Genomic DNA, 23,283 nt, shown 5'->3' with positions numbered 1-23,283 from the left:
AACTATTCCATACCTGAAAAGAGGAGCTACTTGAGCATCCGGAACTGGATCAAAAAACACCCCCTAAGCTGCCAGACCTGATCCTTTTGTGGGAGTAGGAGCCTATGCAGAGCAGACTATAAATCACTGTCCCACTTTGAAGAACTGGATTTAGTTTCTTAGAAATGATTTAAACAAACAAGTGGAAGCCAGGCAGGTGGGTTCTTCCATGCCACTTGACAAAACATTGTGTTCCTCTTTGTGAAATTTAAATCATAGGATTACACTTGAATTGCTTTTTTTAGATGACAGGAAAGACTTGGCAATTATAGGTGTCACACTGCAGTAGGAGAAACAGAAATCCTCACTAATGAGAGCACTATATTGTAATTATCACAGCAGCTGCTGGTGCAGCAAGCAGAGTGAGAAACTCTGTTTGCTTCTTGTGACATCCATGTCTGATTTTGCAGCCGAGACTTCATCTTCTGTTCAAAGTGTGCTGCTTGCAAAAATTATCTCTCCTTTTATTTTTTCGTTGCAGTTCTCATTTTTTCCAAATTATCTTTTCGGGATGCTGGTGTGAGTTACTAATTTAATTCTCAAATTTAGACCCAGGAACTTGTATACTATCTGCAGCTGGGCAAGTTTTCAAACACTGTGTTGCTCTAGACCTGTTTTGGTGTCTTAACAGCAGCAGCCCTGTGCCCTAGTCTTAGAGTTTCTCCTCTTTGTTGTTAGAACATAGGTGGAATATACATCGAAGGGGAGTTACTTCAGATACCATCTCCATTGTCTGGTTTCCAGCAAGAGCTTAAGAACTGCCCATCTCCAGTTCTTAGAACAGTTGCCTAGTTCTAAGGGTATGGTGAATGAAAAAACCATTAGCATTAGGAAGATACTGTTTCGTTCGTCTTCCAAGTGCCACAAGACTCCTGTTTATGAACATATGAAGTTGCTTCATACAGAACCACGTCATTGGCCCATCTATCTCAGTATGGTCTGCTTTGACTGGCTGTAACTCCCCAGGGTCTCAGAAGGGAACAATCTTTCTTCAACACCTGCTATTCAAGATCCTTTTCAAAACTAAAGATGACATTAATTGAAGCAAGCATGCAAGACATGTGCTCCAACACTGAGCAATAGCCCCGGCCCCTAATGGTCAATTAGTACTAAATTCTATTCCACAGCCACTCCATAAGGCACTATTGCTTCTCTTTTAGACATCAGTCAGTCTAGCTGGAAGTAATTTGTTACTTATATGCAAAACTGCAAAAAATTGTATACATATGAACACTGGAGATGGTTGTCTGGCTTCACAACATGTCCTTTACCCTCTAAGTTCATAACAGCCCTGTGGAAAAGTCTTTATTTTCTCCTTTCAGGCATCACATGGGGTAAGGTGGTATCACTCTATGCTGTGGCAGCTGGGTTGGCCGTGGACTGTGTTAGACATGCCCAGCCAGCCATGGTCCACACCATCGTAGACTGCTTGGGGGAATTTGTACGCAAGACCTTAGTGACGTGGCTTAAGAGGAGAGGAGGCTGGGTAAGTGGCACTGAGTTTTACAACACTGCTTATAGTGTGTATAAGTTATGGGAAAGTTATTGGCAAGAACATAACTAGCTACCAGCATGCATAATGCAGGGCAATGCAAGACAAATTTCCCTTCATGAAGCTTTGCTAACAGTCTAGCAAAACCTGTGGTAACCATACCTCCTCTCCATGATACTATAGCTTTGTGCCTGACCTCCCACAACCCTGACTATATTTGCCATCAAGCTTCCAGCATGATGCCACTAACCTCATTTGCTCATGACCTGGTAGCTTATTTTCTATAAACTCAATCCTGTTGCCTTAAAGGCACATACTCTGTGTGCATGTGTGTAATGCACACACACAGAGAGTATCTGCTGCTGAGCATGTGCTTTAGAATTCAGCTGCTCATAGGCCTAATGTGCTTCTATTTTGGGGAAATATTTATTTGGGGTTGTATCTTCTGAACATGTGTTGAAGCTGTGGAATAAGTGGAAAAAATTAACTCAACATTAATATAATTTAAATGTTAAATATTTGAACACCATATTATTGCCAGATATGTCCTTCTAGCATTTCCTGCGACCCTTTTTTTCAGCTTCTGCAGCATCATTCCTTTTGTCAATCAGTTTGGTGTAGTGGACTCTAAATCTGGAGAACTAGGTTGAATTCCCTGCTCCTCCACATACAGCTGCTGGGTGATCTTAGGTCCATCACAGTTCTCAGAGCTGTTCTCTCATAGCTCTTTGTTCACCAAAGTTCTCTCAGAGCTGTTTTTTGAGAGCTGTTCTCTCAAAAGCAGCTCTCTCAGCCCTACCCACCTCAGAGGGTGTCTGTTGTGGGGAGCAGAAGGATCCAATCAGGGGTTATGGAGGTCTTGCTATTCCTGCCTTTAATTCATATGCCACTTGGCTGTCCAGTGGTGACTCCATTGGGCAACTATGACAGTGAGGAACATTTTCTGACAATATGAAAAACAAGACAGGATGGAACTGCAGATTTCCAGGGAACATACAAAAACATGTTATGGAGTAGATGTTGCCCACAGGAATGCCAGTTGACCATCCCTGCCTCAGAAGACTACTTCTCTGTGTTCATATAAAGCTCAGAAGGTTTAATACAACCAAGTGCAATGGTGTTATCTGCAAAAACACACATACCAACATTCTACCAATGGTGTTATCTGCAAAAACATGTGTACCAACACACATCTCTCAGATGTGTACCAACAATAGAGTGTTTCTTTGGGCAGAAGGATTTCCATCCATGAAATGTGTTTCCCTTCCACTGCAGCCCCAAATACTTCTACTTAAAAAAGCAGAATTTATAGGATATGCAAAACAAACACAGATTTACTGGCAGTCTGTGGTTTTGTAGTTTTCAGCGATATTATGCAAGGGCTCATGCTGGTTAAGGACAGGCAGGTTACAGTTTGGCATAAACTAGGCCCCTCTAAGTATACCCAAACAGATAGGTTATAGGAAAAATACAATGTAGTGGTTCTAAGGAAAACCTCTAGGGAGACTGAATGGGGTGGGAAGTCTACCCAGAATTCTTGTGGAACTGCATCAGAAGGGCAAACTGTACATTGTTCAAGTTGGGAAACTGTGTGTAGAAAATAGGAAGCACACATATCTGATGCTCTATTTCTCTCCCCACTTTCTAGACAGACATAACAAAGTGTGTGGTGAATACTGATCCTAATCTTCGTACCCATTGGCTTGTGGCTGCCATCTGTAGCTTTGGACACTTCCTGAAGGCCATCTTCTTTGTGCTCTTGCCAGAAAGATGACATCCAGTTGCCAAGTGAAGCCCATCTCCTTCTTCGGGACCCAGGCAGCATACAGAAGGGAAAGGAATGAGATGAGGGGAGGGTCAGGCAAATATACATTCCTTTCCCAGCTGCCTAAATGCAAGAACATTTTTCAGCAATGGGAAAAGTTTTGTCTGAGTCATTTCTTGCAATGCCCTTTGCACTGTGAATGGCTAAGATCTTACTTACAAGGGCAGAAGACAAATGTGCATGCTGCTCAGTTATTTCCCTCCTCTAAACAGTGCCATATTTACACATAAGAAAAGTAAAGAATTTTAGCTGAAGCTGCCAACAAGAAGACCGTGCTCCTTTACTTGTAAAATGGCCACTGTCTAGTGATTTCTTTCAGGTGCCTAGTACATCCTCCCACCTTCTCTGAACATTGCCCTTGAGGCTGTGGAGGACGTCAGAAGTTAAGAGTCTTCATGGCTATACAACTCAAGGGTGATCCACAAAAGGATTGTGTAACATGAACAGCGAACTGCCTACTATATCCTTATATGAAGGATTAAAATGCTTGGTTTTACTTATGGAACAAAATAACAGAACCCTGAGATGCTAGTATGCAGAAATGGTTACAATCCTCAAAAAAGTTCTCTTTCTCTCCCCCCAAGCTTGAGAAATCTGAGGATGAACTCCCTACGGGCGTTGTATTTTGTGGGGAAAGAAGTGGCATGTCTTGTATCCACTGCCATGTATTTATCATGTACAACTGTTTATTTTGTGGTAAACAATAAATGCTGAATATTTAGTAGTGTGAAGTGCATGTGTATTTAAGTAATATAACATTGTAAGGAAAATTATCTTTTCTAGCACCAGCCTTGATTATCTACTAGCAGTCCTGAATTTTGCCTTGGCTTTAGCATCCTTATTTGGGGGTCTTTTTGCCAAGAAGATAAAGCTATGTAAAAACAATACACTGCAGTACATGAATGTTTTCTTTACTGTACAAATTAGTGCTATCTTATAAGGGCTCAGGTGCCATAAATTACATTTTGTTCTTGAACAATAATGCTTAAGATGATTTCATTTGAGCCAAAGAAAAGGTAGACAAGCAGCCTGTGCCAGTTAAGAGTTCTTTGATTAGAGCATCCATTAGATGAACTAGAGAAAAAAGTTATTTCAGAGTACTAGCTGCAGCATTTTGAAGAGTACAAAAAAGTGGTGGGGGTGAAGGCTTTCACCTCCTGGTACTTTTGGGGTGATAGAAAACAGAAGGAATGTTTTTTAGCACCTAAGCCAGTTTGATTCCTGAGCCAAGCTGAAGTCAAATTTTGCAGTGTTAGGGGATCTAGACCCATGGCAGAACAGGAAGCCTGCTATCTGACTAGCAGTGGCTGAATGAGATCTTATTAAGTTTGTTTCCCATTCACTGGTACTTTAGGCCTGGGCATGCCCAGAAGCATCAGCCTAGAGAATGTCTACTCTGCACTGGGAAGCCTTCCCTCATTCTTCTGTGTTTTTTGTGGGGAGGGGGTATTTCAGGTTGATTTGGATCTCCATTGAGGGAAAAAAGCAAGATACAGATGAATGATAAATCTGGTTGTCTCCCACAGTGTATGATTTGTCATGTTCCTAGCAAACAACTCAGAAATACAGGAGAACAGGCATTTGTCAAGGAGGTGTATCCTGCCTTGGTGCTGAGAGATCCAAAGCTTTGGTGTGCTAGAACTTGCAATTTAAGTTTAGTCTCTATGTATGATGAGGTGAGAACATGAATTCTTATGGAAGCTTATTGTAAAAATATAATTACAGTACTTCTGATACAAGGCAAATGCTATTTAAAATGTCAAAGGCATCATTTTACATATTTTCAAACTATTAAACCTGTGTAATAAATGTGTGCAGTGCAATTCTACGAGAAAAGATAGGATGTATGGGGAATTTTACTCAACTGATGTTAATCTAGCCCAGACGGAGTAAAGGTGATGATTTCTCATTGGTAAGATCTCAGTAGTGTGGTTGCAGTTAGTTTACAAGGCTGAGACCTGAAGTCTGGGGGCCAAACTATGCAGGGAATGGCTATCATATAATATTTATTTTAATGGAATGTAGGAGAGGGACTTCAATTGTGACCACAGCAGTGAGGCTGGGTGACACCCTTCCAACTCACTGTATACCAATTTCCCATTCTAAATATTTTTCCTAAACTGCTGCTATCCCAACATGGGGAAAATGGGAAGCCATTTATGTTTGGAAAACAGCATGGATGCAAAAAAGGTTAAACATCTCTGCTATAAGCACAACTCCTCTGATCAAATTCAGCATCTCTCCACATTGTATTAAGAACAAAAATGGTAGGAAACCCAGTCAATTGCTGATGGACTGCACAATGTGTAACTTAGCTCTGGTTTTGCAGTTCAGAGGAAATTCTATAGAGAACTCATACTGCCTCAGAAAGATTTTTTTTTTTTGTTGTATGCTGAGAAACTGAATGGGAGGGGTCTGTACACATGAAATTTCAGTTACAGCTGTATATGCTGCTGCTTCTGCCTCATTTATCTTTCCTAATCCTTTTGTCATTTTCAGAGTCAAACTATACAGAGCATGGAGCTGTGTGTAATCTCTCTCTTCCTTAAAACACAGACAATTTAAGAAAAACATCCTCATAGGGAAAGGGAGGAGCAATCACTTGTAACCAGGGGGTTTTTTGTAGCAGGAACTCCTTTGCCTATTAGGCTACACCTCCCGATGTAACCAATCATCCAAGAGCTTACAGGGCCTACTGTTTATGTTTAATTTGATTTATACCCTGCCCTCCCCGCTGAGGCGGGCTCAGGGTGGCTTACATCAAATCATAGTAAACTATGATTGCAGTCATAAAATCAATAAAACCATTAAACAGTACAAGTTAAAACAATCTACAGTTGGTGCTAACAAATCAGATGTTACTCATTCTCAAGATGAGTTATTCCAGAATTCTCCTACAGTCGACTGAAGGCTTGCCAGAAGAAAGCGGTCTTAACAGGCCTTGCGGAACTGAGCGAGGTCCCACAAGGCCCTAACCTCTTCCAGCAATTGATTCCACCAGGAGGGGGCTGTCACTGAAAAGGGCTGATCCCTGGTGGTCGACAGTCTCGCCTGTTGAGATCCAGATCTTAGTACTCTCTGGGGAATGTGTGGGGACAGACGGTCCCTCAGGTAGACAGGTCCTCGGCCATATAAGGCTTTAAAGGTAATAACCAGCACATTATAACGAATCCAGTACACTATTGGTAGCCAGTGCAGTTCCTGTAGCGCTGGCTGTATGTGCTCTCACTGTAAGCTCCTGGAGGATTGGCTACATCAGGGGTGTGTGGCCTAGTAGGTAAAAGAGTTCCTGCTACAAAAAAGCCCTGCTTGCAAGTCTCCAGGTTTTCTGTAGAAAATCACCCAGTCCATGTAACTTTCCCTTTGAGGGGGAGGGATAAATTAGTCTCCCTGGGGCTTCAGGTTACAAATTGCAACAGCTGCATTGGTAAAGACACCAAGGAAAACTATGTGTGTGGAGACAGGGTCAGATAAATGACTGATTTTTCCACATTGCAGATGGGCCAGTTAGTAAGGGTCATAGGTGAACAAAGCTTAGAACCTGAGGCCAAACCCATTGGCCTATCCACCTATGGCTCAATGCTTAAACTGACATGATCACTACCATCAGAAGAACTGAATGTGTACACAAAAGCTGATGCCCATAGTAACATTTTGTTGGTCTTAAAGGTGACACTGGACACAAATTTTGTTCTGCTAAGCACAGTAAAAGTTTAGCTTTTTTTTTCAGAGGACAGCTCTGTTGTGTAGGAAAAGGAAGGTCATGGATTAACTCCTCCCTTCTAAATGAGTACTGATTGGACCCAACTATTACCAAAAGAACCCAAAACCAACCACTTTATTTCCTCACAGGCATCTAACAGAAATTCTAAAAAACACAGTATGCATTTGGCATTGGCTACTCCCCACACCAGAGTTCAAGCATGCTTTATGAGATACACTGATATTTCCTGTTCTTCAAAAGACAATAGTAATAATTTATTATCGCTAACAATTTCATATGTAGGAATCAATCACAATATATGGGACAGGGTGACGGGTTGATTAATGGAATTCAAGCGTCAGCAGAACTCTCATTTTCTCATTTAAAAAATGCTAGACATTTCTAATGGGCAATACTGAATCTGAACTCCCCACATTAGTCCTGTATTTTACTGGGAGGTTCTCTGATATGCTATATGAAAGGCACAGCACAAGCCTTATCCACATAGGAATAGCGGAAGAGAGATCCTCTTAAGGCATAATAACAGCACCCTTTAATTCACCCTCCCACCCAGTTCCACATAAATACTCAGCACATTAGGTCATATGAGGAATTAGACATCTGAATGTCTCCCCTAGCCCCATTGAGTCTTTCGTTCTTCGTCAGAGAGCTAGAGGAGGACAGGGGAAGTACACAAAGCTAACCATTCCTTCCAAGATCCTCAAATGCTGAGTGCCCACGTGACAAAAATGGGAAGGAGAATTATGTAGAAGTGTTGAAAATTAGTGGCAAACAATAAAGGTTTCCCTTCTGCTAAGTAAGGCACCTTCTCACATTGTCTGAAGACCTCACTGGAGGAAGACTTCAGAAGGAAGTTCTTGGGTCCAGGCTGTCACTTTATGCTCTAACACCCCCAATAGGCTTCTGATTTTAACATCACCAGGATAATTGAGTAGGAATGCAATGCATGTTTCATTTATTCTTGGGCTCATTAAGCTACCTTATACCAGGGGTGGCCAACGGTAGCTCTCCAGATGTGTTTTGCCTACAACTCCCATCAACCCTAGCCAGCATGGCCAATGGCTGGGGCACATGGGAGTTGTAGGCAAAAAAACATCTGGAGAGCTACCATTGGCCACCCCTGCCTTATACCAAGTCAGACCATTGGTTCATCTAGCTTAGTATAGTAGCCCCACATGTAACAGTTGAGCCACAGCCCCCACCCCCAGCTTCTTACACAGTCATCAAATTTAACAGGAAAATTAAAGAATTTCCCTGTGACTCTTGCCAACTTTACTGACACTTGTTCATTCTCAACTTTTCTGTCTATTTCCTCAGAGCCTATCAGAGAAGCGAGTAGTTCACAAGCTCCAATTGGTATGTTGGTTAATACTGTCTTATACAACTATGGTCCACTTGAAACTCATTCCACATATTCTGTGCCACTATCTATGCACTTTTGGAAGTTCTGCAGTAGCAGAGAAAGCATAGGCTACATCTAAAGCAATACCACAGACATTCATTCTATATCCTGGCATATCATTCAGTGTAGAAATCAGCCCTCAGAAAATACTTATATCAACAAAGCAACTCAAAGGTTACAAAAAAGGATGTAATAGGAAAGAAGGTATGTTGTAGACCGATCATGTTTATCAGCTACTCTACTATACAAAACCCAGTGCACATTTGATAGTTGAACACTTTCAGATGATGCAACATGAAGACTGTACAAGCAATTCACTGAAACACAGGGCAGTCAAGTATGCAAAAATATCCCAACAGCAGTTTATAAATCTTACTGGGATCCCTGGGAGTTGATGAATCTGTTTTTAAAGAGACACCCAAAATAATCTCTAACATGCTTTTATTCCAAGCATTTTGTTGCATAGTATTCAATAAATGCTACTGCACTTAAAAAAAAAAAAAAAAAACAGCAGCTAACCAGAGTCAACAGCTTTCTAAACATATAAGGAATCACCTGGGTCTACATATCTACATCAGAGCTCCTTAATTCATTTCATTATTTTATATTTCCTCCTCTTTGGATTGCTGAGTTGGGGGTTTAAAACCTCATTTTAAACTCCAACCCAATAATCCAAACAGGAGGAAGTACAGAACAGTCAGGGGGATATTAAAAGGAAATTAATCAAGGAGCTCTGGTGCTGAATTTGTACTATTGCATATTTGATATTAGATGCCAAAATTGGAAGGGGGGGGGAGAGAGAATGAGGCCTTAAATTGGGATTGTGAACTATTCAAGCAAAAGGAATTAGTGGGGTATGAATGACTAGTTTTTCCCCTTAATGCTGTTTTTTGAGAAACTAGGAAGCCCATTTATGGAAGGGGAAGGGAAACGGCCAAGAAGAGGGACATTTCAAGAATGTCAAAATACTGTGCAAATCAGTCATTTAGCATTTGAAGTTTCTAGTGGTCTTTCCCACCTGTAACAGTATATTTGATATTAACCTACAAGACAAGACAATTCATTTTTCCCCTCTACTGTTGCTTCTGTCACATACCTATGACAAACTCAAATTACCACAAAACCCATGGATTAAGAAAGTGGATGATAATCCCAGTTCCACAGAAATTTGATTCTACAGCAATGGGCCTGATCCTGAAAACACTGCAGAACACTTAATCTGACCACAGAATCTAAGGACTGTTCATATGTATAAAGCTAACAGGATAAGACCCACACCTACAATTTTAAAGAGGTTCTAGTTCTAAACTATCTGATCAGAGAAATCCATGGCCACCCTCTGCATATGGACTTGTATGCAAGCTGTTAAGATCACTAAAAGGAAACTCCAAAAAATGAAGTCAACCATCATTCTCTATGCTTCATAATGATGAATTTTGAAAATTTCTTAACAAATGTCAAATACAGAGTAATTTCTAACATGATACCATTCAAAGCCACACCCTTAAAAATAAAGGTTTTTTATTGGCTTTACTTTTGTAAACTACCATTACAGAAACCTCAGAGTAAATTCCTTCAGTAACTGCAGTTTGTGGTTTCTCCCCATCCTGCTGCCAGGTGAGAACTGGGTCAAAAAGATGAAAAATCACTGTTCCTCTTCCAAGCTGCCTCCTTTCCCTGTCAGCAGTTTGCCTTGGCGCTTCTATGACAAAACAACTCATCTTTGTTTTAAGGTGTCACTTTCTTGTAGGTAATGTGGAGGTGCTGAGTCATTGGCTGTGTAGTGGTTGCCATGGAGACAGTCTGTTCTAGTTTCCCATCAGAATTGAGCCTAAATTTTCTAGTAATCTACAAAATACAAAACAGAAGGTTTATGATTTAATTCTGTTCATAATTCAAGAAGAAACAACAGCAACATAAACCAAGGTACATGGACTGAATAAGCTTAATCACTTATTGCCCATTCCTACAAAATTCCATACAGACAATATTATTACCAGTTGTAATTCTGCTTCCTCCCAATAATACGATGTTTTGTTACCAGGGCGTTTGAAGACGAATGCACTGAATTTCCCCATAAAACAGTAAGTAATAATTCTCAAAAACAGACAAAGGCTCTTTCTAACTACCTCAGCCCTCGGTGCATCCAGAAATCTTGTTCTGAAAAGGGCCTGCCAACTCAAGTGTGCATCCTTAAAACCAGAGCTGACCTAAGAACAGAATTAGAAATGGGAGGGGGTTTTCCAAATGAAATGAAAACACAAACATATACAGACAAATATTTGGGCCATCTCTACTCAGCACTGTGCCCTATTTGAAAGCTAGTCCTGCTTCTAATTTGTCAAGCCAGATTAACTCCAGGCAACAGACTCTGAAGTTGAAGAGTTACAATAAGAGGAAAAATGGGACGCGGAATTAGATCCAAGTCCTCTTAAACTGAAGAACAGAGTACAAATAACAGTGTTAGCATCTGAAATGCACAGGGTCTTATGAAAAAGGGCTTATGAACACACTGCAGCAAGCTCAGTCTGCTCTTTTTTGGCACAGAGTACATGAGCTGCTCGGTAAGGCCCTTCCACTTCTTTCAGTAAATGATTTTTGCACATAATCCAAGATTTTGTGTATGTTAGTCAATGCCCTTTGCTCCTTTTGCCATAGTTACCATCGTTTTTAAAGAAGAGTGGAAATGAAATATCCGGAAGCGAGGAGCCCAACCCAAGAAACACAGCCAAAGGTTATTTCACTGACTGCAACTGTTCAAAAGAGCAGCAGAGAAGCATTTGATATGTAACTTTCAACCAGGAAAGCTTTGTAACTAAAGCTTTCTAATGCATCAGTTATTTTGAACATACAGCAAGACAATAAACCCACACATGTAAAATCCACATGTATAGAGGAAGGGATCTATGGAATTAAACATTTGTCCCTGAAAAATGCCATTTTAAAAGCCATTTATGCTAACATCGCAATCTTGTGCTGAGTTACTGCAGCCTAAGCCAACTCATTACATTACAATTCAGATAAAGTGGATGCAGCACAAATAATAAATGGTTAATTGTTTTGCGGCTGCACAGCCAAGTTACCAGCCAGAATCTGAAGGATTTGTTGGGAATCTCACACCCATCAGCCAGGGAAAGATCTTTCCTTTTTTTTGTCTGTGTCTGTGTTTTCTTTTTTAATATTTACATTTTAAGTAATTGTGTAAGCTGCTCTGAGCCCTTCAACCTGGACCTGTTACTACAGTAGTTCTAATGTTAAAACTGGGTTAAGATGATAAATGTATAGTCTTGCCTTTTCATGTTAATTTAACAGGATCTTCAGCTTAGCAAACCTTTAATATAACGATATTCATCATGGATTTCAGATTGTTCAGGTAACACATTTTGAAGATCAGCGCTGAAAGTCTGACTCTGCTGTTACTGTGGCACTGTCTGTGGGGGCTGGACTGAGTTACCAACAGTTAATAGCTCCCTAATTTGAATATATATTGCAAGAATGTTTATAAAACAGGAAGAATTGTAGGACTAAATCTGCATAGTCTGCTATCAAGACTACACAGGTCTCTACCTGCCCTAGACTTTATTTACTTACTAAATTTTTATCCTGTGTCTAAGGAGCTAAGGGTAGTGTGTGGAGCTCTCCCCTCCTCTGCTTTATCCTCAAAGCCACCTTGTGAGTTAGGTTATGCAGAGGCAGTATGGCTGGCCCAAAGTCACCCACCAGGCAGAATGGGTCTTCTGATAAAGGGGAGAAATGTTACTTCAAGAAGAATGAAATCTGTTTTCTTTGAAACTACAGCAGCACACATTTCTTGTCATCCATGAATCTATCAAGCAAGCATCTATACTCAGAATATTCCTTAAAGATGCGTGCTTAAACCTACAGCTCTTTCCCAACACAAGGGCTCCAACAGAAGAGGAAAAGCCCTAGGAAGTTTTGATAATGCAAGCAGTAGTTCCCTCCCCCCACCCCAACACTCATAATCAAGGCTTCTTACAATAGTAAGTATTGACAATGAATTAACCAAGTTGTAAATCATGTTTTTATGACACCATCTTGTGAAAAGTCACCAAAAGACAGATCGACCACTGGCATTTTCATGCAAGTATCTTGAATGTATCTTACCACACCATAAGAATGTATCTTACTACAAAGACAATAGGATAAAATGTGTCACTATTCTATTCTAAATGTGTCAAAAATCAACCTCCAATACATCAACAGAACACAGTTCTTCCAGTGTAATCCACAGAGAACAACAATGAAGAACATTTATATAAGCTCTACCAAGGGGTTTTTTGGTAGGAAAAAGCCCAGCAGGAACTCATTTGCATATTAGGCCACACCTCTGGTGTCACCATTGCTTCACATAGGGCTTTTTTTGTAGAAAAAGCCCATCACAAACTCCCGTGCATATTAGGCCACACCTCCTGATGCTTAGCCAGCCAGAACTGCATTTCTGCTAAAATATAAAAAGCCCTGGCTCTAACCCTATAAATTCATGGTGGGCATTCTCAGACACAGACATTCTGAAAAGTAGAATGCCACGTTTTAACTATCATCTACACAAGAACTACGGTGTTCAGTTTGCCAATTTTCCTCTTTGTTCAATCTCTCCTCAATCTGCATTACTTCTGCACTGTCTTTCCCAGACCACCCTAAGCCTTATTTCTGCATTGTCTACCACCATTATACAGACCTGTTCTTTCTCCTTTCTCCTTTTGGAGAGCCAGTTTGGTGTAGTGGTTAAGTGCGCGGACTCTTATCTGGGAGAACCGGGTTTGCTTCCCCACTCCTCCACTTGCACCTGCTGGCATGGCCTTGGGTCAGCCATAGCTCTGGCAGAGGTTGTCCTTGAAAGGGCAGCTGCTGTGAGAGCCCTCTCAGCCCCACCCACCTCACAGGGTGTCTGTTGTGGGGGAGGAAGGTAAAGGAGATTGTGAGCTGCTCTGAGACTCTTCGGAGTGGAGGGCGGGATATAAATCCAATATCTTCTTCTTCCTTTACATCTCTCTACTTTGAGATATAAGCCTCCTCAACTTCCATGTAGTATCTAGCATAGTCCAGAAATAACAGTAGTAAGAAAATCTCAATGTCCTCCCCCTCCCTACAATCTATGCTATTGTTCTGACCCTGATGAGCAAAAATGAGCAGCACAAAAACTGATGAAGAGCAGAGCTCCTTCAAACTCTGCAGAAACTGCCTTTCTGCTTTGTATTCATGCTGACAAGTGTGGGACTTTTTTGTCTTCCTTCTCATCAATGGAATATATTTGCTCTGCTAAACCCACTAGCTACAAAGATAACAAAGGCTGCCTGGTGATGATGAACAAAGTTTTAGAATATAAACTATGCTACTAGTTAGTGAAAACGTTGTGATGTGATGGAAACGTTTCCAGAGTTGGAAACGACTGGTGCTTGCACAGGGGACTGACCACCTTTACCTTTTACTCATTGGGAAACTGTGGATAAACTGAAGAGGGGTGAGCAGTCTTCGGGAGAGAAAAATATTTACTAAACATGTAAGAATTTCTTCCTTACACAGGTAGAATGCTAGGCAATTTCAGTGCAACTGGTAACAAGTTTGGACTCACACCCCTCAGGGGAATTAAGCCAAATGAATGGCAAATTTTGAGGATGCAAATTCAATAGAACTGTATCAGTGAGAACAATATCCTATCTTCTTCCAGCTTAGAACTAAAAGGAGGCAACTACAGGGCTTTTGTCCTAAATCTTTAGTTTCTGTCATCAGAGGTGATGACTAATACTCACAATGCTTAACATTGAAATAGTTTTCAAGTACTCAAAGCACATACATTATTTTAGTAATCCTTATGACAGCTTTGTAAGGTAGATAATCCTTAGCTACCTCATTGGCTGAATAAGCTACAGGAGAACACACCTCCACATAAGTCAAAGCCAAAACAAACTTTTCAGAGGTAATGAATAGACACAAAGATGAAAGGCTCTCAATGGATATGATCAGTGCTTCCATAAACAGTCATTTAATGATGAAGCTGAACCAGCAAATGAAACAGCATTTCCTGGGAGTCATCAGGACTTATGCATTGCATTTTTCAAAAATACTTAAGCCCTTCTATTTGCAACCCATTCAATCAGCAAGGCTTGTTTTTTCCTTCTAGGAAGATGATACCTCAACATATGCCAAGGCTGCCCCTGGGCCGAACCCGGAAACTACAGCCAGTGCAGAACGCGGCAGCCAGGCTATTAATGGGACTCCCTAAGTGGGAACATATACAACCTAGGCTATGGGAACTGCACTGGCTGCCACTTGTGTACCGAGTTCATTACAAGGTGCTGGTTATTACCTTTAAAGCCCTATATGGCCGAGGACCTGCCTGACTTAGGGACCGTCTCTCCCCATATGTTCCCCAGAGAGTACTGAGATCTAGCTCACAAAATCTGCTAAAAATCCCTGGGCCAAAGGAGGCCAAACTTAAAGCGACAAGGGAGCGGACCTTCTCGATTACAGCACCCCAATGGTGGAATCAGCTGCCGGAAGAGGTGCGGGCCCTACAGAGCCTTAATCAGTTCTATTGGGCCTGCAAGAACATCCTCTTCCAGCTGGCTTTTTAAGGTGGAACCATTGTATCATCGCCATGAAAAACTATGTTTATATGTATATACCAAGGCTGTAGCACCATATCATACTGTGGTTTTAAATTATTAGTGTAAATGTTGTTTTAAATGTAATTGTACTTTTAAATGCTATGAATTTTATTGTTGTATTACTGTATGATGTATTTATGTTATGTAAGCTGCCCTGAGCCTGCTTCGGCAGGGAGGGCAGGATATAAATTAAAAATTATTATTATTATTATTACATTTTCATTTCTGACCCCACAGAGCAGTGATACTCAACTCAGTAGCTCAGGAGCCCCTTGTGGCTCTCTGACATATCACTTGAGGCTCTTTTGAGCAATATTCCCCATTGTGACACCCTCGTCATATTTCAGAAAAGAGGGCAAGAGCATTGCTTGTTGGGGCTTGTGATTGGCAGGTGGTTCCCACCATGAAACTGCTGTGAGACTCCTTGAGCTGCAGGCCTCATGCATGGATTGGAGTAAAGGGCCTGTCCTCACCATTCTCCACAGCCTTTGTGCTCTCATCCCAGCACTTGGTAAACTTCTGGGAAGGCAGCCAGTTGGCCACAGAGAAGAGAGAATGCAACCAGCATGGCAGCCACCAAGGAAAAGAGCAAGCTGGCCAAAGTGGGTGGTGATGATGCCTTGGCAATCTCACTCTCTTGCCCATCCTGCTGCTCCTCAAGATGAGGAGAGAGTGCAAGGGCAGCGAAGGACACCCTTCACCTTGCTCCAGATATACAAGGGTTGCCTAAGGTTCAGCAATGGTGGGGAGACTGCTTCTGAGATGCTCAGAAGTTGTCTGGTTATTAATATAATTAAAGTTATATTTAATAGTTACGGCTTATATTATTGCATATGTGTGTTTGGTGGGATAGCACACTGGATACACAGTAGTCATGTTGGTGTTTTGGCTGACTGTAATAGTGAATGTGGCTCCTTACAAGCCATGGAGTGAGTACCACTGCCACAGAGGGAATGGTGATGTCTCAACCAGTAAAAAAGGATGCACTGCAATGATCTCAATTTTAACAGCACGTTTTGTAATGGAGTAATCTCATGTCCTAATGCTGCTGCTTGTTAGCTATTCCTTAGATTAGTGGTTCTCAGACTGCTGGGAGAGGTCCCCACTTATAGGCATGGAACACCCAGAAGAAGGGATGCATAAAGTTTCAGTGAAGGGTAGATGAAGTCTTTTTCCCCACAAGTTAGAACATTTCAGAGATAAACATCCCCTAGAAGATTTAATCATGTGTGGTTTCTGGGGATGATTGCTCTCTTACTAATTCCATTGTCCTAATGTGATTTTGCTTTCATATGATGAAGTTTCCTGGTGTACTGTTTCAGAAAAAAGTTGAAGATATCAACTAGGAAAAAAGCAGCCCTGGAAAGAGGTTCCACTTGTGCAAAGGAGGGAGAGAGAAATGGGAAGTCTGCATGTCCAGCAGGCTGGACACCACCTCCCCCTCTTCATGGGCTGGCTGGGCCTCAGGTTTGTCGGGGCGGGGGACATCAGCCTACAAGGAAAAGCCTTGGTGCCCATAATAGCTAGTCTGCCCCTCCTTGGGGTAAGTTTAGAAGTTGGCCACACGCTTTAAAAGCCCCAAAAAGCATTGCATTGGGACCTACATGTTACATCTCTCCCCCCCCCTCCCCGAAGTCCTTCCTGGGACTATGCAATCATAGCTGTTTTGCAAATACTGTGTTGGGAATTTAATCCCAGGCACATGTGGTCTAATTTGAATTAAGAACAGAATGCACGAGAAGCGATTTAAGCCTTCCCATCATGCTATTTTTCCTGACTTGAAATGGCCTCAGAGGAAACCAATGTGCACCTCATTGATACATTTGGAGCCCCAAGGAGCAAACGCTGACCCTCCACCTGCCATGAACATTTCAAGCTGAGGAAACAGTGGGGGGTGGGGGGGGAGAGACAGGCAGGCACTGAAGCTAAAATCAAGTTCCCAGTAGACAACTTGAAAAACATGTTTGATCACACTGATCCAGGGGAAAATGTAATGGGTTCTCTCTCTCTCGGCTTGGCTTCACGAACGAAGATTTAAGAAGGGTGCAATAGTCCACGTCTGCTGCAGGCTCGCTGGTGGCTGACAAGACCAATGCGGGACAGGCAGGTCCAGCCACAGTGGCTGCAGGGAAAAGTCTGATTTAGGGTTGGTGCTGTAGCAGTGCGATTCTTCCTCAATCTCCTTTTGTCCTTGAGACCAGCTATGCGTGCGTTCTCAAAGGAAGAGACAGCCTGGTGGATGGTGTGCCTCCGTGCTTTGCGATCTGAAACTAGGTCAGACCACTGGTGATGGTTGATGCGACAGGTGCCAAGGGATTTCTTCAAGGAGTCCTTGTACCTCTTCTTTGGTGCCCCTCTATTTCGATGGCCGGTGGAGAGTTCGCCATACAGGGCAATCTTGGGAAGGCGGTGGTTTTCCATCCTAGAACGCAGCCTTGCTTTACACCTGTGCCTATTGGGAAGGGCTCTGAGAGGTCGTTGCAGTGTCTGACTTGGCCTCACTGGTCTTCGTGTAGCTGGATGATCATGCTGAGGAACCTTGGGGGACATCCTAAACGTTCCAAGATTTGCCACAGGCCTTTCCTGCTAACGGTATCGAAAGCTTTGGTAAGGTCGACAAAAGTCACATACAGAGCCTTGTTCTGTTCCCTGCATTTCTCTTGGAGCTGCCTGAGAACAAATACCATGTCGGTGGTGCTCCTGTTAGCTCTGAAGCCGCACTGGCTCTCTGGGAGGAGTTCTTCTGCAATGGTGGGCACCAGTCTGTTCAGGAGTATTCTGGCAAGGATTTTGCCTGCAATGGAGAGCAGGGTTATCCCCCGGTAGTTGGAGCAGTCTGACTTTTCCCCTTTGTTCTTGTATAGGGTGATGACGATTGCATCGCGAAAGTCCTGTGGTAATTTGCCTTGTTCCCAGCAGGTGACAAGTACTTTGTGAAGTGAGCTATGTAGTACTGTGCCCCCATGCTTCCAGATCTATGGTGGAATTCCATCAACTCCCGCTGCCTTGCCACTTTTCAGTTGCTTGATGGCTTTAACAGTCTCTTCTAGGGTGGGGATCTCATCCAACTCTGTTTTCACTGGTTGAAGTGGGGTGAGGTGGATTGCTGAATCTTGAACTACACAGTTGGCACTGAAGAGAACCTGAAAATACTCTGACCACCGGTTCAGTATGGATGCCTTGTCTGTGAGGAGCACTTGGCCATCTGCACTACGCAAGGGACTCTGAGCCTGATATGATGGACCATATACTGCCTTCAGGGCTTCGTAGAACCCTCTTAAATCACCAGTGTCAGCACACAGCTGAGTTCTCTCTGCAAGCTTGGTCCACCAATCGTTCTGAATGTCTCGAAGCTTGCGCTGGAGGTTGCTACATGCAGCGCGAAAGGTTGCTTTTTTTCCAGGACAGGAGGGCTGAGCAAGATGTGCTTGGTAGGCAGATCTCTTTTTCGCCAGTAAATCTTGGATCTCTTGATTGTTCTCATCAAACCAGTCCTTGTTCTTCCTTGTGGAGAACCCGAGGACTTCTTCAGAGATCTGCAGGACGGTAGTTTTTAGGTGTTCCCAGAGTGCTTCTGGAGAAGGGTCTGTGGGGCAACTGGGGTCCTCAATTCTTGACTGGAGTTTTGCCTGGAAGGCAGCTTTAACTTTGGCTGACTGGAGACTGCCAACCTGAAACTTCCTCCGAGGGAGACCTTCTCTCCTGGGTGTGGATTTAAAGTGAAGACGGAGATTGCAGCGTACGAGACGATGATCCGTATGACATTCTGCACTGGGCATTACTCGGGTGTGTAAGACATCTCGAAGGTCTCTCTGGCGTACCAGAATGTAGTCGATAAGGTGCCAGTGCTTGGACTGTGGGTGCATCCAGGTTGTCTTCAGACTGTTCTTCTGCTGGAAGATAGTGTTGGTGATGGTGAGCTGGTGCTCCGTGCAGAATTCTAGCAGGAGGCGCCCGTTGTCATTGCAGTTGCCAATGCCGTGTTTGCCAAGTACTCCTTTCCAGGCTTCCGAGTCTTTACCTACTCTGGCATTGAAGTCACCAAGGATGATCACCTTGTCCTCTGTAGGGGTCTTCCGTACGAGGTTGCGTAGATCAGCATAGAACTTGTTCTTTTCTGCAGGATCTGCTTGAAGGGTTGGGGCATACACACTGAAGAGTGTTGCATGCTGCTTGTTTTGAAGTGGGAGGCGCATGGACATGATGCGATCTGAGTGACCTGTTGGCAGGTTTTCGAGTTTGGAGGCAATGGAGTTCCTGACCATGAAGCCAACGCCAGAAAGGCGGCTCTCAGCCTTTGACTTACCTGACCAGTAGAGGGTATAGCCAGCACCGTGTTCTTGAAGACTACCTTCCTCAGGGAAACGGACCTCACTGAGAGCTGCTATGTCGATATTCAACCTGAGAAGTTCGTGGGCAACTAGAGCAGAGCGTCGTTCAGGGCGACCACTGTCTACTGTGTCAAGCATGGTTCTGATGTTCCAACACGCAAGCTTTAGTCTTTGCACACTTTGTGAGGCAGGTGCATGCCTTTTCTTTGTTGTTATTTTTTGACCACAAGTAAGGATGCCCATTGGCCGCGGCTAGCCAACTGGGGGGGAGGAGACGAGCTTTGTTTAGGCCACCTTTTCTAGGCCCCTCTCCGTGTGGAGCAAGCAGTGCTGTCCCTAGATAAGGCTGCTTGGTCGTTCAGGGTGCTGCCGAAAAATGCTTTCGTCTCCGGGTTAGCATCAGGCGACCAATACCCTGAACCGCCTACATGCAGGATCGGGACTGCGGCTTCCAGTGGCAGCTTCCACCTGCCGTTTCGCCCCTTGCCCATCGCTGCAGGACTTGATGCGTTGTGGGTTGTGTATGTGGATATGCCCTTCAGGCCTGCACAGAGGAATTTTTTAGGTGAAGCGCAGTGTGCTCGGTACTGGCTCCACCCTTTCACCTGGGGGTCATCTGCCATGGCCCAGTAAGCCGGGACGCCGGCAGCGAGTCCTCCAGGTGGTAGGTGTTACATTAACGAGCTCTATATGCCCGGGTTTGATGTTAGAGTTTTCCTTCTCTTAGGCTGGCGAGGTTGGTGGGCCCAGCCTGCCCATCCGGTTATACCGCCGGACAGTTCGGTCGCACCATGACGTAGCAAACTTTGTGAAAAACGGGGGGGACCAGCGAGAAGGTGTTGCTACGGATGCAGTAATGCAGGAGAGGCCATTGCAGTGACCATCTGCCAGGCATAGCCAGACAGTGACCACGCGGCGTTCACTACACCGGGAGAGGAGAGGCTATGTATTGCGCATACACTTTCCCTGGGGGGGTAGGATACCCAGAGGGAGCCCACCCGCCCCCCGCCCTTAGCTAAATATTACAGAATTTACTACGTTGTTTTATACTGCCCTTGCTTCAAGGAACATAGGATAATATACAACAGCCTTTTCCACATTTTATCTTCACTCTTGACCTAAATGTGGTTTTTATACTTTTCTCGGCAGGAGCTCTTCACGGTCTCAACCAGTGTTGAGAAAGACCATTCTCAGCCTGAAACTGGTGATGTCAGGGAATGAAGGTGGAACCATTTGCTCTCAAAGCATGTGCTCTGTCACTAAAGTTAGAACTCTTTCAGAAATCTTCTCCTCTCTGGGGATCTCAGAAATTCCAAAGAATTTTCCTCCCCCCCAAAAAAGTAGAGGAGTGAAGACCCGCCCCCTCCAACAGACTACAGGTTACCCTTCATTTTTGCAATGTTATCAGCAGTAAAGGACTTAAACTTTTCTCTGATACCTTTCTTTCAAATACTTCAACATATTTTTTCTTCCAAATACCTCAACATATTCAGAAGGATTAACTGGGCACAAAACAATTTTATAAAAAGTGATGCCTTGAAAACATCATAATAAAATTAATTAACATTACACAAACATATAAATATCAATTCTAATTTATACTGAGTTCTGCTATCATTGCCACAATGTACAAGAAGAACTCTGAAAGCGGACGGATGAATGAGCATTTCCAGGATACTTTGTGAGACCATTCAAAAACAAAAGAACCAACCTCTAGAAGAGCACAAGCTTCACACGCCATTTCAGATTTTCAGACCAGGAACAGAAAGAAGATAGCAAGGTTCACAAGTCTACCCTTAGATATAATCAAAGGGCAAAAATGATGTATTTTGAGAGACCTTTCAGTTATTTTATTTTTTATCCTCATAAAAATGATAACACTGTTATATAGGTTCACATGAACTTGTTACCCTGTTTCTGGGGCAAAGATAGTGTGCTTTGTGAGTATACAAGGTAGACAGTTCCAGCAGATAATCGAATGTACTGCACCAGTGAATCTTCTAGAATCACAGATGCTTGGGAGGAATAATCACACAGGGCTTTAAAGACAGCTGAGGACATGACTGTAAGTTGCACTGCAAAATTTCAGGAAATCTTCCATAGTTATTTGTTAAAAGAAAAGAGGTTAACTCTTTAGGTAGGTTACGAGATGATAAATAAGCATTTGGCATCATTTCCAACCAGCTATACTGAGCTTCAGGACTACTCACTTGCTCTACGTGGGGCTTCTTGGCAAATGAGATCCTTGCTATAGAATGGGAAGCTATAGAAAGCTCCTGCCCATTCACCTCTCCTTCCTCCACCTCTACCAAACCTGCATCAAGAAGAGAAGCTGTTAATACTAACATGGCTGATAAACTAGAACACTACATATACACTTACGCACATACTGCTGCTCTATAAGAGCTAAGGCTGTGTGGTTTGAGATACGTCAGTAAATTACTTTCCAACAAGCCAGATTTAAAGCTGAAGCGAAAACTGCTGATGTGAGCGGTTATTAAATAAGTACCTGTGTTCTGAGCACTGATGAAGGCCACCTTGTTAGTGTCTGGTTTGATGCGGATGAATCCACATTCTCGATGCATTGGCTTCCTGGTATCTGGATGGAAGGCGTTGAATCTATTAGGATATAAAATATTAGGATACAAGGTGCCAGAAGATCACTGACAATATAAGCATGCCTGCCTCTATAACAAGTACTCCATGGAAGTCAGAGGAGCAGAATAAGTCCTTTCAGCAACACTGTTGCAGAAGGAATATAAGCAGTATTCCAGTGTGGTATATCAGAGTGACAGACTAGGATCTGGGAGACCCTGGTTCAGATCCCCCCTCTGCAGTGGAAACTTGCTTGGATCAGTCACCCACTCTCAGCCTAACCTACCTCACAGGCCTGTTGTGAGGATAAAGTGGAGAAAAGTGTGATGTAAGCTGCTTTGGATTCCCATTGATGAGAAAGGTGGGATAGAAAGGAAGTAAATAAATAAATCTCAAGTAGAAAACCTGAAGGCCTTTTAAACATAGGGATTTTACCAGAATGTTACAGATGTATTTCAATGATTCATGTTGTCTGGAAATAGGCAGGTCCTTAAAAAGAGTGCTCTATTTCTGGATTTTTGGAATCTGCATCATATTTTCATCTATTTGTCATACTGGTCAATAGCATATTTTTCTTATCATTTGGCAAATTGTTTCTCCCCTCAGGAACACAAAGCAGTATGTACTGCAATGAGTACTACAACAGATGCATGGCAATGCTTTTCTTTCCTGACATAAATGTCCTGCTTTCACAAGTGCTCTTTACTTCTACAATTCTGGCTTTTTACACTGAGCGGTTCTTCTGATATACTTCCCACAGTCCTGGCTCTGTGTATTTGCTCCTCTGCACAGAAAACCATGTCTCCTTCTCTGAACCTCTGACCCTCTCAGCCCATTTATCATGTTATTGGATAGCTTTTCTAACAATGCGTCTCTTAAAGTTATGCATAGCAAGAGCTGTTTCCAGTCTGTGGCCTAAATAGTTTGGCGAGTCTGCTATTTACAAAATTCTCTGATCAGATAATATCTTAAAAGCTGACTCCCTTCTCAAAGCCAACTTTTAGGAGTACTTCATTTTTCTCATTAGTACAAAAGTCTGTATTTTAGCCAGGCAGTTCAGCAAAATGGTATGCAACTAGGACAGCCATGTGGCAAAGTCCCTTTAAGTTTCACACTGGAAGTAAATATCTTAATAGGCTACAGATGAGTTTTAGCATGGTATAAATGTTGCACACAATTACAAACAAAATCTCCTCTAATAACAACACCAACCAACTAAAAATATTTAAGTAATTACTTGCATAAC

General features: G+C 42.8%; 2 protein-coding genes across 5 annotated transcripts in view; one reads left to right on the top strand and one right to left on the bottom strand.

Annotated features, from left to right (window-relative positions):
• Positions 1 to 4,077, top strand: part of BOK (BCL2 family apoptosis regulator BOK) — a 36,883-nt gene extending 32,806 nt beyond the window's left edge. For all 3 annotated transcript variants that reach the window (XM_060242141.1, XM_060242142.1, XM_060242139.1), the window contains 2 exons: positions 1,362 to 1,525; positions 3,180 to 4,077. In XM_060242141.1, coding sequence (XP_060098124.1) covers positions 1,362 to 1,525; positions 3,180 to 3,305 — 290 coding nt within the window. In that variant the 3' untranslated portion in view covers positions 3,306 to 4,077. The remainder of the gene's footprint in view (positions 1 to 1,361; positions 1,526 to 3,179) is intronic.
• A 3,089-nt stretch (positions 4,078 to 7,166) lies between these two features.
• Positions 7,167 to 23,283, bottom strand: part of THAP4 (THAP domain containing 4) — a 39,624-nt gene continuing 23,507 nt past the window's right edge. For both annotated transcript variants that reach the window (XM_060242121.1, XM_060242122.1), the window contains 3 exons: positions 21,952 to 22,061; positions 21,653 to 21,756; positions 7,167 to 10,330 (listed from right to left, as the gene is read on the bottom strand). In XM_060242121.1, coding sequence (XP_060098104.1) covers positions 10,211 to 10,330; positions 21,653 to 21,756; positions 21,952 to 22,061 — 334 coding nt within the window. In that variant the 3' untranslated portion in view covers positions 7,167 to 10,210. The remainder of the gene's footprint in view (positions 10,331 to 21,652; positions 21,757 to 21,951; positions 22,062 to 23,283) is intronic.

Source organism: Heteronotia binoei, chromosome 6 (assembly GCF_032191835.1).
Source record: "Heteronotia binoei isolate CCM8104 ecotype False Entrance Well chromosome 6, APGP_CSIRO_Hbin_v1, whole genome shotgun sequence".
Taxonomy (NCBI): Eukaryota; Metazoa; Chordata; class Lepidosauria; order Squamata; family Gekkonidae; genus Heteronotia; species Heteronotia binoei.
The sequence above is the reverse complement of the archived record's forward strand: the minus strand, read 5'-3'. Positions and strand labels throughout refer to the sequence as shown.